This window comes from Durio zibethinus, chromosome 27 (genome assembly GCF_047325235.1).
Source record: "Durio zibethinus cultivar Kanyao isolate XHJ-2024 chromosome 27, ASM4732523v1, whole genome shotgun sequence".
Lineage (NCBI taxonomy): Eukaryota > Viridiplantae > Streptophyta > Magnoliopsida > Malvales > Malvaceae > Durio > Durio zibethinus.
The window spans coordinates 613,248-629,649 of record NC_143188.1 but is presented as its reverse complement, the minus strand read 5'-3'; the positions used below and the strand labels follow the sequence as shown (position 1 = coordinate 629,649).

At 37.1% G+C, this 16,402-nt stretch overlaps 2 protein-coding genes and 1 pseudogene across 5 annotated transcripts; 2 read left to right on the top strand and 1 right to left on the bottom strand.

Annotated features, from left to right (window-relative positions):
• Nucleotides 1–1,041: 1,041 nt before the first annotated feature.
• On the bottom strand, nucleotides 1,042–7,827 carry LOC111279183 (DEAD-box ATP-dependent RNA helicase 40-like; annotated as a pseudogene). Its single transcript, XR_016334535.1, has 8 exons — nucleotides 7,598–7,827; nucleotides 5,981–7,225; nucleotides 5,039–5,257; nucleotides 4,563–4,631; nucleotides 3,773–4,042; nucleotides 3,260–3,612; nucleotides 2,587–2,864; nucleotides 1,042–2,482 (listed from the first exon to the last, which is right to left on the bottom strand). The product of XR_016334535.1 is annotated as a DEAD-box ATP-dependent RNA helicase 40-like (transcript).
• A 569-nt stretch (nucleotides 7,828–8,396) lies between these two features.
• Nucleotides 8,397–11,210, top strand: LOC111279790 (uncharacterized). Of its 3 annotated transcripts, none has more exons than XM_022866844.2 (6): nucleotides 8,397–8,736; nucleotides 8,837–9,218; nucleotides 9,416–9,612; nucleotides 9,699–9,840; nucleotides 9,992–10,151; nucleotides 10,723–11,210. In XM_022866844.2, exons 2-6 carry the CDS (start codon nucleotides 8,928–8,930, stop codon nucleotides 10,746–10,748), a joined length of 816 nt encoding a protein of 271 aa, XP_022722579.1. In that variant the 5' UTR covers nucleotides 8,397–8,736; nucleotides 8,837–8,927; the 3' UTR covers nucleotides 10,749–11,210. The 3 variants fall into 3 exon arrangements, with proteins under 3 accessions (XP_022722579.1, XP_089612574.1, XP_089612575.1); XM_089756448.1 differs by having other exon boundaries at nucleotides 8,440–8,736; nucleotides 10,720–11,210; XM_089756449.1 differs by lacking the exon at nucleotides 8,397–8,736 and having other exon boundaries at nucleotides 9,025–9,168; nucleotides 10,720–11,210.
• A 1,020-nt stretch (nucleotides 11,211–12,230) lies between these two features.
• On the top strand, nucleotides 12,231–13,730 carry LOC111279845 (1-Cys peroxiredoxin-like). The gene is made up of 4 exons (XM_089756444.1): nucleotides 12,231–12,454; nucleotides 12,565–12,712; nucleotides 12,899–13,046; nucleotides 13,160–13,730. The coding sequence occupies exons 1-4, from the start codon at nucleotides 12,337–12,339 to the stop codon at nucleotides 13,403–13,405; spliced, it is 660 nt and encodes a 219-aa protein (XP_089612570.1). The 5' UTR covers nucleotides 12,231–12,336; the 3' UTR covers nucleotides 13,406–13,730.
• Nucleotides 13,731–16,402: the final 2,672 nt, after the last annotated feature.

Sequence of the window (16,402 nt, the reverse complement as noted above, 5' to 3'; positions counted from 1 at the left end):
TTAATTAATTAATTACATTTGTTTTTAAATTAAATTAATTTAAAATTAATTTTTTTAAAAATTATTTTTAATAATCAATCAAAATTAATTCGATAATTGATTAATTAATCGAATTAAATCCATTCGATCAATTAATTTAATAAAAATCGAATTATGAATACTTTCACTTGCAATTTATGTCATTTGTGTTATTTATTTTACAAAACTTATTTTTCTGAGAATGGGATTGGCCGACACATTAGTGCTCTTTTCCTTTCCACGAAAAAATGCATATAAAATCAATTTGTGTGTAATTGGAATTATTGAACTGGTGAAAATTTTGCCCCCTTTTTTTCTTTCTCATTATAAAGCATAGATGTAGCGAATGCACAATTTCTCATCCGCAAAGAAATGACATGACCGTGCTTTTTGTAGACTACCAATTCGACTCTCTGGGCAAAAATAATAAAAAAAAGCCCATTTGGCAATAATCATCTTTATGTCTTTGAACAGATATTGGTGAATGGGAATGGATGGAGGTATCCGTGTCTGATAGTTGGAGAGAGGCCTATTAATTTAGTCAGTCGTGAATGAAACTAAGCGGAAGGTTCCTTTGGCAGGTAGAGCCTAGAAAGTGAATTATATAACAATTTCGTTATGGAAGAAAGAAGATGTAGATACCTTAAAGCATAAAACTTTTGCAGCCTTTCTTTTCTACTAGTATTTACTTCCATCAATGATCAACTGACGCGTTTTAATGGAGCACAAGTATTTGCAATATATGCATACACATGACAAGGTGCTAAGTGCCCCTGCTTTTGCCGTTAAGATTCTTTCTTCCCAGCAACTTTCTGGCCTTTTCCCTTCTCTTTCTTTGTTAAAAAAAAGAAGCTAAGGACAGGAATATTTTGCTCTCCACTCCAATTAACTCTGCGTGTGTTTATCTTACTTCTTCATCCTCTGCTTTACAGAAGTCCAAGTGCCCTAAACCTAATCCTAACTATTCCTTTCCATAATTCATGTAATATATGAAACTAAAGTTTCAGAAAATACTAGCTGACATGACCAAAAACAAAAAATTTCAAAAGTATTTCTTTAGAAATATAACAAATTCATGACGCAGTTATGTAAATTTAATCGCAATGAACAAATTCTTAAGAAGGCAGTTCATCCAACATGATACTGCATCATAAGACATCATTAACTACCAACAAGATGAATCACAAAGTTTTCAGGGGAATGTAGTTAGTTCGTAGAGCTACCCTTGGATACCAAAATAACTACTGTTGGTTATCCTAAAACAGAGACTCCCAAAAGCTGCAGCATGCCATGTCAGCAGGTTTGATTAACCATTCCAAGCCAGACCTTTCATCCCTATACATCATCAAACTATTGGCAGGAGGCACTAACATAACTGGAGGGCAGAAAAGAGAATAAACCAAAACTGGACGCTAATTGTCTAGCAGCAAAAACATAACTTAGGGCTCAGTCACTGACTGATACATTTGGTCTGCACAATCCTCTCCATGAAGAAGCTCGGAACGTTCAACTGCTTGTAATGGCTTTATGGTATTACTTTCAGGGAATGAATTGTCTTGTGTGCCAGGAGATATTCTGGAAACAGGAGGAGCATCAAATTCTGGCTTTGCAACATCCTTCTGGTCAAAGTTCTGCTGTTTTGGCTTCTCATATCTGTCATTGCTGTGGCTTTGGCTTCGACTGTGGCCTCCATTATTGCTTTGGCTTTGGCCATGACTACGGCAAGGACTATGGCCGTAGCTGCAGCTACGATCATGTGACCAGCTCCTGCTTCGGCTTTGACTCCAGCTCCGACTGCGGCTTCTACTATAACGCCATGTTTGAACCCTTTATGGACTTTGGCTATAACTTCTGCCCCTTCTCCTGTCAGCAATGCCTCTTCTATTATCAAATTGTCCCTGTCCACAGCCACGTCCTCGGCCATCAAACCTATTATAATGATCATGCAAGCTTCTCTCATTCCTGCCCCGACCAACATGGCCACCAGAACAACCACCAAATCCACGTCCCCAGTTTCCACGCCCAGAAAATGGGTCACCCTTCCCTCCAGGACCACTAAAGCCACCATCCCTCATGCCACCATGCCCACCCACCATCTCTCATACTGCCACGGCCACCAAAGCCACCCCCTCTCATTCCACCTTTTCCAAGGAAGCCACCATCTCTCATACCACCCCGGCCTCCAGAATCCCAACACCCACCACTACCGCTAGAAGAAGTAAATCTACTTATTCCACCTCGATCCTTCCCAAACCCAGGTGCACCACGAGAAGCTATCTCTTGCATCTCAGGAGGCACATGCTGATTAGCTCTCTCCAGAACTTGAATCAAACCAGGGGCATATTTCCAGTCCAGCTCAGTGAAAAAGGTGAATGACACACCAATTGCACCAGCTCTCCCAGTTCTTCCAATGCGGTGAACATAGTCCTCAATCCCAGTAGGGAAATCATAATCGATAACTACCCTGTAGCATGAAAATTTTAAGAATAATATATTTTCATTTACAGGCTAAAAGAAGAGACAAGAACTAAAACTGTTCCAAACACAAAAGAAGGGACAAGAAGAAACCTTATATCTTTGATGTCAAGCCCACGGGCAGCAACATCAGTGGCAACTAATATTGGGGATTTCCCACTTCGGAACTGACTCAAAACCCAGTCCCTTTCATTCTGAGATTTATCCCCATGGAATGCAACAGTTCCAAAGTTACGTCCAAGACCACGAGCAAGCTGGTCACACAACCTCTTAGTGGAACAAATAATAATAACCTTTGAACCACGTTCTTGAGATTGGAGAATCTGCTCCAGGCGTCTCTCCTTCTCCATCTGGGGGATCACCTCAACATACTGCCAAATCATGAAACTTTTCTAAGCTAAAGGGAAACATTGCAATCCCAAATACATAGTCTCGAATAACTGAAAAAGGTGAATATCTATCTACACAAGTTAAATAACTTGATAATGTGTCACAAATTCCAAGGAAATCAGACCAAGCATTGTCTCAAGGTTACCATTCCAACAACAATTTACATAATTAACTAATGTCAATCTCGAAAGATAAGATCAAGAGTCAATCTAAGTTAGAACAAGACTGTTTTCCATGACAATCTCCTATGTATAAAAAGTTGCACCTATATTTTGAAGGTGATCCATTAACCAAATTCCAATTAAAGCATCTAGTCTTCAATATTCCAAGACTAATACTGCCATCAATGCTGCCAATGAATTATCTTAGAATCTACCTGGGTGATAGCCTTATTGCCAGCAAGCTCATCAACACTGCCAATGGTCACCTGGACAGGATTGACAAAAGGAGGTCACTTCCTATTTTTCTAAATTCTTTGGGCAAGGTTGCTGTGTACACCAGAGTTTGTCTACGAGGAGCTATCTCATTTACAATCTTTCGGATCTGGGGATCAAAACCCATATCAAGCATTTGATCTGCCTCATTGAGAATGAGGAATGAAACCTGCCCAAAGTCAATATTCTTCGTTTCAAGTATGTCATTTAGCTGACCAGGAGTTGCCACTACAATATCAGCTCCTCAATCCAACTCTTTCAATTGAGCAACCTTTGGTGCTCCACCATACAAGCACTGAAAAGGTAATTGAGAGAATTGGAAAACCCACATTTAGTTGAAAGGAAATAATTAGCTCCGCTTGGTGTTTGTGTATGAGCGAGTATTTTGTTATATTCTTTTCATTTTCAGTAAAAAGAAAAGATCAAATGACCGAATTAGCAGTCAAGTCCCCCACCGTGCAAGAGACTCTTGAAGATTGGCCAAATTTGATGGGCTCTTCTTGAATTTGTGTAGCAGGCTCCCGAGTTGGAGCCAAAACCAACATTGTTGGGCCATTTTGAGGGTTGTTATGGCATTGGCTCAAAAGAATGAAGGCAGGAATCAAGTAGCCTAATGTTTTACCAGAACCTCCTTTAGCAATTGCCACCATGTCCCAACTTTGTAGTGCAATGGGCCATGTTTGTGCTTGTATCGGAGTGGGAGATGAGAAACCAGAAGAATGGATCTGAAAGAGAGCATAAAACATAGATAGTAAGTATTAACAGTATTTACATTGGATCTTATATGTTCTTAGAAGAAAATAGAGCATAAAACACCCATTTCAATTATCATGTAATTTAACTAAAAATCCATGCGTATATGGTTGCTTACATAAGCAACTTGAGGCAATAAAAGAGGGCAATAAAGAAATATGAGGCGGAGCCATTAAGCATTGTCCCAGTCACATCAAGTGTGATTTGGATGAAGGGCCAACCACCCTTATAGAATATGCACAAGAAAGGCTCCAACTGTCCATTTTGCAGCCTCCAAAAATGAGAATAGTTGTTGCATTTGTAAGTGTATCAATAGCAGTGCAGCATATGACATATGCTCCTCCTCTGGAGCAGATATCGCACCTGCGACAAGCGAAAAAAATAAGTTTAAAATAAATAAAAAAGTAATAATAACACCAAATGGTACAAACAGCAACTCATATTTGGGTTCCAAACCAAGGTTCTAGGGATCACAGCATCTGTAAAACCTACCTCTCTCAGTATCTCTGGAGGGAAACCAGTGTCTTCAAATCTTATGAATGGTGCTGCAACATTGTCTCCCTATGCAATTTAATAAATAACTGAAGTCATGAATAATCTAATTGATAAAACCAATTAATTCTTCACCATTAAAACAAAGACAATTCTTTAAAGATGAAAAGGAATGGAACAGAAAATTCAGAGGAAAGAAAAGTAACACACAAAGCATTAGAAGACTTTCGAGAAATAATATTTATCCAACCACCCTCCCCCAATGGTTTTGCAGAAAAAAATTTTAGCTCTTAGCACAAATTTAACCTCACAATCTCAAGATCTAGGAGATCATGTTTATTTATAAAATATCATTTCCAAGTATTGGTTATTCTATTCTAGTCAACTAGCCTATGCATCATTGTATATCAACTAATAGGCATTTTCACATTTGAATGATAACACTTAAAGCTTGCCAGTTGAGATGAAATACAGACTATTGCTGTGACTTTATGCTGTCTGCGATATGCTTCAGCAGGAGACAGATTAGTATTATCTGCTGATCCAACAAACGGGGGCCTCATCAAGGCATTATTTGAATAAGGTGGATCAGCACGACCATACATGTTATGCATTGCATGCCCTGCTATAGCATTGAATCCCCCAACATGACTAGGTATGACATTTTGAGGTGGAAGACCACTCACCCTTGTCTCCTGAGAAGAAAAGCAGCATTATAAGAAAATTGCATAAACATATGAATTACAACATGTCATCAATAATCATTTTGCTGCATGACGAAATAAGAAGTCTCTTTTCAGGAAAGAAATGAAAAATATACTTAATTTCACAACAAATCAATTTAAAAACTGGGAAGAAAGAAACACAAGTAATGAATGCTCTATCTTGCACATGGTGTAAATGAGTAGCGTTTATGAGCTAACATAAGAAATAGAAAAGAAATCCAGAAGAATGGATCTCTATGTTCTCTTTACCACACACACCAAAATGACTACCCCATCATTTCCAGACAACTTTGTGAGAAAGTGAGAAGTGCACGTATTCGTATTCAAATGATGAAAATTTTATATGGGAGAGTAGGTATATTAAGAATTCAAATGGATCTTAAATTCAGCAGACATGAGACAACAACAGTTAATTCCAAAACCTTTCCTCATCTTAATCCTGCCTCTACATACAAACACTCAAATCAACATTAATCCTAACTGAGAGTGTAAAGTGCATAAAACTTCAGGTTTCATGCTTTTGATTTCTAGAAGTAACATGATCCTGCATCAGAATACAGGCATATGGAAAATAAGTGGCATTTGCACCTATGAACATAGGAGAAGTTTTCCAAGTTAACCACCAATATAACTGCTTTATAATGCCAATATATTTATTTATTCCAAAAATGAAAATACTAGTTGATATCTCACCATAGGTATAGCTGAAAGTGAGGGTTGCTGTGGACCCATCAATGGCCCATCTTTGCTACCATTAAAGTAGTAATCATTTCCAGCCCTGCCATGTAGATTATCTTCATAAACGGTGTTTAAACCTGGACGAGGCATATCAGACAGCAAATCGGATGGGCCCATCAGATTCTGAAACCTACAAGCCTGCTGCTGGTGAACCAAATCTGTTCCAGTTTGTTGTTAATGGGCCATACAGGTTGGCTGTTGCATATTGATGGAAAAGCAACTAAACTGCTGAGCTTGACCCAAATATAAACCAGTTTGTGGCCTCTGAACTGACTTGGTTCCAGCAGAGAGGTTCAGAGAAGAAGACATTCCCATCTGTTGAAACTGGGAAGGAGAAAACCCAGTTTGGTTCCCTAATTGAAAATCAACATCCTCCCTTTTGGAAACTGCCGCCTTATAATCTTCTAGATTATATTGCTGACCCTGTAAACCATGTTGGGCCAGCTACTTGGAATTTTGCTGCCCCTGTGGAAGCACGCTTTTTTGATATGCCATGTACTGCAAATGTTTATGCGCATATTGATGTCCTTGGGGTTGTGCCATTTGTGAGTTTTGATGTTGCATTGTTTTCTGTTTTTGTTGCTGAGGCATCTGATAAATGGCCTGTCGGGGCATCAGCTGCCCTGGATGCGGCATATGCTGACTTGGCTGTTGAGGCATTTGCTGCGACATTTGAGACATCATTTGCTGATTTAGATGCTGCATTATCTGTGGCTGATTTTGTTGTGGAATAAATTGCCCAGGCTGTTTTATAGGCTGTCCCATTAGTGAAATCTGTGGTTGTGACCCCTGCAAGTCAGAAACCTGAACTACCATTGAACCCTGCTGCTGCCCTGTTACTTGTCCTTGCTGTTGAGGTAACTGGCTCATTTGTTGCCCCTGTTGTTGTGCACCCTGGGCAACTTGCTTTTGGCCCATCTGAGCCACCACACCATTAGGTTGCACCGAGTGAGCAACTGGGATAGGAGCTAGCTTAGAAGTGGTAACTGTGGAAGGCGGAGCAGGTGGAAAGGGTGGAGGCAAAATGGCAGGCCTTTCATACTGGGTGACATTGGGCTCAGGATTCCAATAGTAAAGGAGACCAGTGCTTCCATCAAGCAGCCCCTTCCAAGGTTTCGGAAAAGTAGGATCATCAGGTGCATACCGTGGGCCAACAGTAGCTGCTGCTGCTTCCGCGGTCGCCATTTGTCCAATATAAATCTAAAACCACATAAGATCCTCAGATTTAAAACTAGGAAAAAAACCCAAACTCCAGATGGTCTGATGCAATCTTTTTACTATTAAGAACCCAGTCACACAAAACCACTATGAAGCTAAAATTTAGACAAAAATCCCACGAAAACAAGTAAAGTAGCAACAATTAACTGTTATATATAATCTGAAGTAACAAATATAAACAATTAAAAATCATATAAAAATCCTAACATATCACAAAGAGATTTTCAATTAGTAGCAGTTCATACTACACATAATATATCAATTAATCAGACAATAAAAGAAGAATTAGATTAACAAGAAAAGGGTAATCGGATTGAGTCATGAAGTAACAGAGTCAAGAAGAATTTCGCTTACCTCGTTAACAAAATGGAAGATTATTAACTTGGAATTTTAAAAAGCAAAAAAAAAAAAAAAAAACCCTGAGAAGAAATTGAGGCCAAAAAATTGGAGAAGAGACAATAAAAAAATTTTAAATCCTAAAATCAAAGGGTTCTAGCCTTAAGCGACTAGAAGTAAAAATCTGGGTCGTGGAGAGATTATTGCATGACATGAGGATCCACGCTTGAAGCTTAACCCTGGAGCCCGGGGACATGGATCCTCTTTGGGAAAATATATAGAAGGATTATCTTATCTAAAAATAAATAATTAAATAGAATAAAGAAATGAAAAGAGGGTCGGCGAGTGGGCGATCCTAAAAGGCAATAGGAAGAGTCCAAGACTACTTGATCCGAAGAATTGGGCCTCGGAGAAAAGCCAACCTTACTTCCTAGCCCGTCACATTTCATATTCAAAATCAAATGCGAAGGTGACCAATTGAATTTTATGATTTGAATATTTATATTATATAAAATATTAAAATTTATATAAAAATTTTATATCATAATTTATATTAATATAAAAATATAAAATATAATTTTAATTTGTTAAATTTATATATAATAATTATTAAAAATTTTAAATTTTATTATTTTATTATAATTTATTTTTATTTTATTATCATTTCATATTTTAAATTATCACGTAACCATAATTGTATAATGCTCCTTTTTAACTATCCGTACATGAAGAAGAAGAAAAAAGGGTAAGAGAATGTAGATGGACGAGGCTTGATCATAATTTAGCCGAATATAAAGGCATTAAATAAAAAAATAATAAATTCTTAGGGAGGTGCCAGTGTTTTCCCCAAAATACCAGGTAAAGGCTTCGATTCCCTGGACCAGCCATCCTGGCACAATTTAAATAGCCTTCCGCCGCTTCAAACATTACTGGAACTTTCTAAGAGCTTCCCTTCCTTCCCCCACCGCCACCTCAAAGCAAACAAAACTCCCTAGTACCATCCCATTGCCATTATCTGCTAACCCAACCAACGACCTATACTTACAAACGCTGAACCGAAGGAGCCCAACTGCGGAGACAGAAGAGTCCATGGCTGTGGAAACTGAGGCTCTCACTTAGGAACTGTCCCTTGCTGATACGGAGATCAATTGGGCGAGGTAATAATAAAATGCTTTCAGCCAAGCTCATTGAGAAAAAAAGTATAGTTTAAGTTGTTCTAATCTGGGGATTCTGCTTACGAGTTGTGCTTAAATTCAGGTTGGACAAGACGAGATTTCATGTTATTGGGGCTGTCCTTTTTACTGCACAGCAAGCATTAATCCATCCAACCTATGTCGTCAAGACTAGAATGCAAGTAGCTGATTCTCGGTTCGCTCATATGCCTGGAATGCTTGTCTTTAAGCATATCTTGAGAAATGATGGTATCCCTGGCATTTTCCGAGGTTTTGGAACTTCTGCAATTGGATCGTTGCCTGGTAGGGTTCTGGCTTTGACATCTCTTGAAATGTCAAAAGATATCATGTTGAAGTATACCCAAGGGCTGAATATGCCTGAAACAACACGTATTGGTCTTGCAAATGGAGTGGCAGGCATGTTTTCAAGCTTAATCTCTTCCCTATACTTTGTGCCATTGGAAGTGGTAGGTGATTTGATTCTTTTTATGTTACAACTTTTGGGGTTATTAGTGGCAAAATTAAGTAGATTAGACATGAATTGCAAATAGAAATACTGAAGAGGAGAAAAGAAATGGTCATAGAGCTGAGAAATTAAGGAAACTATCTTTAGCATTTCATGCTTCTTAACTAGTTTGTTTGTTAATTAATGTTGCACTCTCAGGTATGCCAGAGACTTATGGTGCAAGGGCTACCTGGAGCAACATTTTACAATGACCCTTTTGATGTTGCACGTAAAGTGACAAAAACTGAAGGTTTTCGTGGATTGTACAGAGGTTTTGGATTAACAATTTTGACTAACTCCCCGGCATCTGCACTTTGGTGGGGGGCCTATGGTGCTGCCCAACGTATCATTTGGAGGTAAACTAAACATTGCCAAAGAACCAGCATTAACTGTTATATCGATATGCCAACTGAAGTATTATTAAAGGTATTCTCTTTTTTAGGAGCCTGGGTTATGGACATGATGCAGAGAAGAAGCCCTCTCATATGGAGATGGTGACTGTTCAGGCCACAGCAGGAATGGTTGCTGGTGCTTGTTCCTCTGTTATCACCACTCCTATTGACACAGTAAAGACGCGGCTACAGGTAACATGTTGTCTACTTCTATTGAATTGCTACATCCTTCAAAGGGATATGAACTTAGTCTATCTTGGGTATCATACGGCTATTTTTTCATTGAAATATTATGACTGATTTTGGACATTGGTTATTCATCCTTGGCCTTTTTTTATCCAAGGTCATGGATAATTATGGTGTTGGAAGACCATCAGTACTCAAGACCACAAAAGCACTCCTGAAGGAAGATGGGTGCTGGGGTTTCTACAGGGGGTTCGGTCCCCGGTTCATAAATGTGTCACTTTATGGAACTACAATGATTGTTACCTATGAACTGATAAGTATGTGAGCCTTCCTATTATGTCCTTTTAATTATTGGCAATGGGCATGTGTTTCTATTTTTGCACCCTGCCATGTTACAGTAATTTGAAGCAACTCCATGTTTTATCCATAATGGATTGTCTTTTGCATGTCACCTTGGAAGAAACTATTTTGGTTCATATTGCTTAGGACCAATGTCTGATTGGCCTCAGAACTCAGTGTTTTATTATTCCCTACTTCTCTCCTCCACCTCTTCCCTTCTCCCCCTACCAAAGTTGTGGAACAGGAAAGGATGGTAGAATGTTTTCTTATTGTTTTGGGAAGTACAATAAAATTTTCAGTCTCAGAAAAGTAAGACATTTGTAGTATAAGACATGATTGTAGCCAACGGCCATGTGGTCTACTGGAAGAGTACTAGACTCCCAGTTTCAGTGATCAAGGGTCAATCTTGGTAGCCTCAAATACCAAAAAAAGACATGGTTGTAGGAAGTCAATAGTTTTGATGGCCAATTTCAGCTCTGGATCAGCACATTGAAAACATTTTTCAGCATTGACTAATTTATCCCTCTTTTTTGAAAATTGTTTTAGCAGAGAGGTTATCTATGAAGCACATGTGACGTTCTAGTATAGAGGTGGCACTCGTTTGATATTTGGACTTCGCCAAATTCAGAGGAATCTGATCCTGGGAACTCAAATGTATTTTAACATCATCGGAGGGCATTTTAGATGTGGAATGAAGGATGGACTGTACTCTTTTGAATTCCTAATAAAATTTTGAGCAACTTGGCATTGTATGAAAAAAATGAAGGGGATGGCAAATGATGTTAATACTGTAGTCTTTAGAATTTTGATGAGCTTGATTATGGAACTCAGAAGGAGGGTCTAGTGATGCTGATTGATAGCTGCTGTAACTAGATAAGTAGAAAGTCCTTCCTTTTGTTCACTTCTCCAATTTTGATGAGAAGATGAAAATTTTCTCTTCTTCTCTGTTCTGTTAATAGCTCCTAGACCATTGTAATTTGTAAATGAGAAGGAGAAAGTCATTCATTAATCTCTTATTCGATTATTCTTTTTTGTTATGTGATGGTTTCCTTTAAATAATTTTGGTCATGTTTCCTTCTTCTCATAAGGGGGTGTTAAGCCTCCAGCATAAGATTTTTGAACTTATCCTAAAGAGCTAAATTGAAGACTTGAAGTGGCTTAATACTACTCTTCTCACTCTCAAAAAAAAAAAAAAAAAAAAAAGAAGAAGAAGAAGAAGAAGAAGAGAGACTTCAAGTCGCAAAACACTAGTAGCTTTATAGATGGATTCATGCTTACTCTGAGATGAGTATTGGGTTTAAGGATTCAAGCTAAACACTTTTGAAACTAAAATGTGAAGGCTAGAGAAAAGAAAACAATGGGTATTCTGCTGGCGACCCTGCTTTACATACCACAGGTAGGTACTAACTAATGAACAACCTAAAATGAAAATAGTTAAATCACGTTGATATCTATATACATTCTTAATCAGGTCATTAAACTTAGATTTCTATACAACTACATAGTGATGAAACTTCATCCAGTGTTGTATGAATCAGAGGGATAGATATATAGGGCAACAGTTGTAAGGGAAATCATCGCGCAAATACAAATTTGAAGATTCCTTCCTCTATTCTCTTTCTCTGTAGTTTTTCTCTATTGAAATTCTCTGACCGTTTCTCTCTTTTACTATCCATACATTTCTGGTTATATCAAATAGCAGAAAATTGGTACGGCTTCGACTAAAACTTTAAGAACTGAGGTTTCGCACTTGAAGCAAAGTGTGCATGAGCTGGGCCTTGAACTCCTCGCTGACTTTTGAATGTGACCCATCATGGACTTAATGTTTCGCCTAGCGAAGTTTTTGAGATAAGTTGAGGCAGTGTTTCTTTGTTTTTGACCTCCTACAAAAGAAAAGAACGTGAAATGGATTGAGAAAAAAATTTGTAGTCTGATAGACTGCCAATTGGAATGGTGATGATAGACTCATGACATATGCCGCCAAGATGCCATAAAACCAAAAACACACGTGGGAGAACCCTTGCTACACTCACGCCACGTTATCTTCATGCAGCAACCTTGACCTTCCTCTATAGACACTCGTCTCTCCTCCCACTTTCCGCACCAAGAAACTGAGAAATCCAAGTGTTGCAGTCTTCCCTTTTATTATCAATCTGAAAAACCATGCCTGGAATCACCCTTGAAGATACTGTGCCCAACCTTAAAGTTGAAACCACCCACGGAAAGATCAAGCTTCATGACTATTTTAAGAATGGCTGGACCAACATTTTCTCTCATGCTGGTAGAGGCTTTTTTTGTTCCTTAATTCTCTTTGTAGTTTTGTTGGAATATAAGATGTTAGTCGTAATTTATTTTATGTTGGGTTGTGTTGGGTTATGTTTTTGCATGCAGCTGATTTCACACTAGTATGCAGTACGGAACTAGGCAAGATGGCGGCTTTCCCGCCGGAGTTTGAAAAACGAGGGGCAAAGCTTTTGGCTCTCTCTTGTGACGATGTGCAGTTGCACAACGAGCGGATCAAGGACGTTGAAACCTACACTGTAATTTTTTTTTTGCAAATTTGCAATAAAACTTTTTGCTTGAGTTTCCATTGAAACAAATTTTCATTTTTTTTGAGGAATAAAAGTTTCCTTTGAACTCGAAAGTGAGAATGGAGTATGGCTTTTATATCCATTTTGACCAGTTTCTTTGTTACTTTGTGCATGTATTAATTGGTTGCACGGCAACCTGGGTGCAAGGTGACATACCCAATCGTAGCAGATCCCAATAGAGAGATCATCAAGCAACTTAACATGGTGGACTCAGATGACAAAGACTTTTCAGGGAACCAGCTTCCATCTCGAGCTCTGCATATCGTGGGCTCCGGTAACAAGGTGAAGTGTTGTTTTATATGTATAGCTTTAGCATAATTAATGCAAATCAAAATAAAGCCATCGAGGAAAAAGGAACCCATAAGAACCATTGATTTGTAACTTGAATAATGTAGATCAAGATGAGCTTTCTATATCCATCAACCACTGGCCGCAACATGGATGAAGTGTTGAGGGCCCTGGACTCCCTGTTGAAGGCATCAAAGTACAAGGTTGCCACACCAGCGACCTGGAAACCAGATGATCCTGTGGTGATCTCTCCTTCTGTGACCAACGAGGAAGCCAAAGAAATGTTCCCTCAAGGTTTTGAGACTAAAAAGCTTCCATCCGGGTTGGAATACCCGCATTTCACTCGTGTCTGATGGTCGGAAGACTTGTATTTCCAAGGATCCAATAAGTATGTAGAAGGCAAACATGTATTACATATCCAGCACTATATGGTTTCTAAAATATTATACTTATCTTGCAAGTTTTACCATGCAAGAACTGCTTACAGTTTGTCCTAGATTAGTTTGGCATTTCCTAAAATGAAAATGTAAAAAGTTTTTTAAATCGCCTTTGCCGAGAGTCGAACCCGGGCCCACTGCTTGGAAGGCAACTATCCTAACCATTGTACTACAATCGCAACTTGTGTTGTGGGTAAAAAATTAAATTATTTGGTTAGAAACAGGGAACTCTCAGATGCAGCTCAAACGATATTGAAAGCAGCCAGTATTCCTTTGTCTACTTTTCATTCAATTTTGGTTAATAACGGAAAATGAAATAAGGTACTCTACACAAAAGGATTGACCTTATTAGGTTTTAATCACTTTCGATATGGCTTTAATCACGTCTAAAAGATTGTCAAGTCCAATGGATCCAGGTAAACATTTAAGTGTTATATACATTTAAATTACTATTTATTGGCCTCTGGATAGATATGAGAAATACTTGAGTCTAGAATTAATTTAAACGCATTAATTGATCATTAAAAAAAGGGTAAAATTTATATATATTCAAAGGTGGAATGAAAATGCCTCTAAAGTTTAAAATGTAACAAATAATCACTCTGTGTCACTATTCCATTATCACCTATTGAGTGTCTTTTAAGATTTAAAATGTGACACATAACTACTCTGTGCCATTATTTCGTTATCACTTATTGAACATCATTAGAAAAATAGTCACACTGAGTCCTTATTTCTTGTTCTTTCCATGATTAACGTATTCTATTTTCATTTCCTTTATTTTTTTTTCTTTTCACGATATTACTTTAAAAAATTAAGTGAATCCGTTTGTATAGATTCTCTACAATTTGTAGAAAGTGAAGGATTGAATGGTTCCAAATTATGTTAGTGTGGTGTAAAATCACCAATAAAAACTTTTGGAATAAATGGTAATCATGGGCAAAAATTTTATTGCTGTGTAAAATTTAAGATAAGATTTTGTTAATTATTGATATAACTTTTAGGTAGAAAAAAATGTTTAATACTTGGGTTTTTACATTTATAGGAAATACGAAAATGTGAATTTTTTTAGTGGGTTGATGAGATACCATGTGAAAATTGTAAAAAAAAGATATTGAAATTAAAAGAAAAAAATGACAAAAATGACATATAAGATTACAATATGCTCAGGAAGAGAGTTGTGTTTGCAACAACAACTATTCGAAGCAAAAAAGATGAAGTTGAATTGAATGAAGAACTTGTTGAAGCTTGAAATAAAGAGCATAAAATTTGGAATGAACTGGCTGAATTTCATGCAAGAGAGTTGCAATTAGAGCATTAGCTAGTTCAGATTCAACATAAGAAAAATGGTAGTTGCTTTAGTTTATGGCAATGTTATGGTGTTGTTGATTTTGATTTTGTGTGATCATTTAGATAGAAGAAGCTTAAGACCTAGTTTTCTTGAGTTGATGAATTGATGTTAGTAATTTATTTTGAGTTTGTTGTGGGTAGGATGTAGGGTATAATTTAGTTGTATACAAGATTGCAATGGTTATTAGGGTTTAGTATGTAGCAGTACCTAGTGTTTAATGAAATGTCTATGTGAACTTGTTATTTAACTATTAAATGAATGTTTGCCTTTTGAGAAATGAGCGGTGCAATGGCATTTTTTACTAAATTTCTTGTCTTGCAAATTGGCATTCTACTATTTTCAACCAAGTTGGACAGTTTTTAAAGGTGCTAAAAAACAGAATTATAGGAACTGCCACATCCATTTATAGAAGTATAATCCAAAATATAGCCTTAAAAGTTAGCATTTCTATTGAACAAATAAACCCATTAATTGTGTCATCATTCCTATTGAACAAAAAAGGCCATTAGCTTATAAGACCATCATAAATTGCACAAACAGTGTTTGGCCAAAGAGCAAAATAACAAGGCCAATACATTAAATAAAAGGCCTATTCATCACATTAGTTTATAAGACAAATAAGTCAAATAGCATATATTCACTACGTCAGCCTAGAATAGCATATATAAGCCTTTTTTAGATTTTTTCCAAACACCTTGGCTACTAGTTGCTTAGCTGTCAATTACCCGATTACTAGTTGTTTGGTTGTTAACATTGTGATTGTTAGATGCTTGAGAATTAGCAACTTGACCACCCGTATAAATTGAGGTCTACTTTTATCTTTTCTTCTAATTGGAGAAATTTTGGCCCTAGCATCACCTCTTTATTTGCCAACATTTTTAGCATCTCTTTGTCCAACATTTCTAGTAGATTCATAACCAATACCAGATGCTCTACCTCTACTACCAATACCAAATGTTCTTTTTCTTCTAGTAAGATATTCTTTTGAATTTATGCCAAAATCTCGAATTAAACCAATAGCTATTCTTTTTAAACTTCTGCTAGTATCTTTTCATTTAGTAGTACTTGAATGTAACTCAATTTTAATAGCAGAAATAGTGATAGGTTTTTCTTTGGATCTGCCTTTAGTTGTGCCAATATTTATTTTTAAAGAAGATGCATTATTTGTCTTTTGAGAAACCTATCATGTACCTTATTCATGTTAAATTTAACATATGAAGATCAATTTAATTTAAAAAAGCTAATTACCTGAAGATTGGTAAACTGAGGATGAACTTTTTTGAATCCCTTGAACTTCATATTTTTTTGCCTTGAAGTCTCTCCCACCACTAATGCCTTGCAACATTTTACATTAAATCTAACTTGACCATAGTTTCCATATTTACTTGGCTTATTTTTTTGTAACATTTTGTAATGATTTTACTGTTCATTTGGTGTTTTTTTTTTTTAAATTTTTTCGTCTACCTGGTGGTTTATATATGATTGGAAGGGCAAAAGTAGGGTTATTACCTATAGTCCATTCTTGTTATCGTAAAATACGATTAATAATGGCATCATATGTA

What these genes read in the sequence shown, in the direction of transcription:
- LOC111279845 (XM_089756444.1), top strand. Translation starts at nt 12,337, where the DNA reads ATGCCTGGAATCACCCTTGAAGATACTGTGCCCAACCTTAAAGTTGAA. An exon ending in CAACATTTTCTCTCATGCTG is followed by an intron (nt 12,455 to 12,564) that starts GTAGAGGCTTTT and finishes TTTTGCATGCAG; the next exon opens with CTGATTTCACACTAGTATGC. An exon ending in AAGGACGTTGAAACCTACAC is followed by an intron (nt 12,713 to 12,898) that starts TGTAATTTTTTT and finishes GGTTGCACGGCA; the next exon opens with ACCTGGGTGCAAGGTGACAT.
- LOC111279790 (XM_089756448.1), top strand. Translation starts at nt 8,928, where the DNA reads ATGCAAGTAGCTGATTCTCGGTTCGCTCATATGCCTGGAATGCTTGTC. An exon ending in CAGTAAAGACGCGGCTACAG is followed by an intron (nt 9,841 to 9,991) that starts GTAACATGTTGT and finishes TTTTTATCCAAG; the next exon opens with GTCATGGATAATTATGGTGT. An exon ending in TGTTACCTATGAACTGATAA is followed by an intron (nt 10,152 to 10,719) that starts GTATGTGAGCCT and finishes AAATTGTTTTAG; the next exon opens with CAGAGAGGTTATCTATGAAG.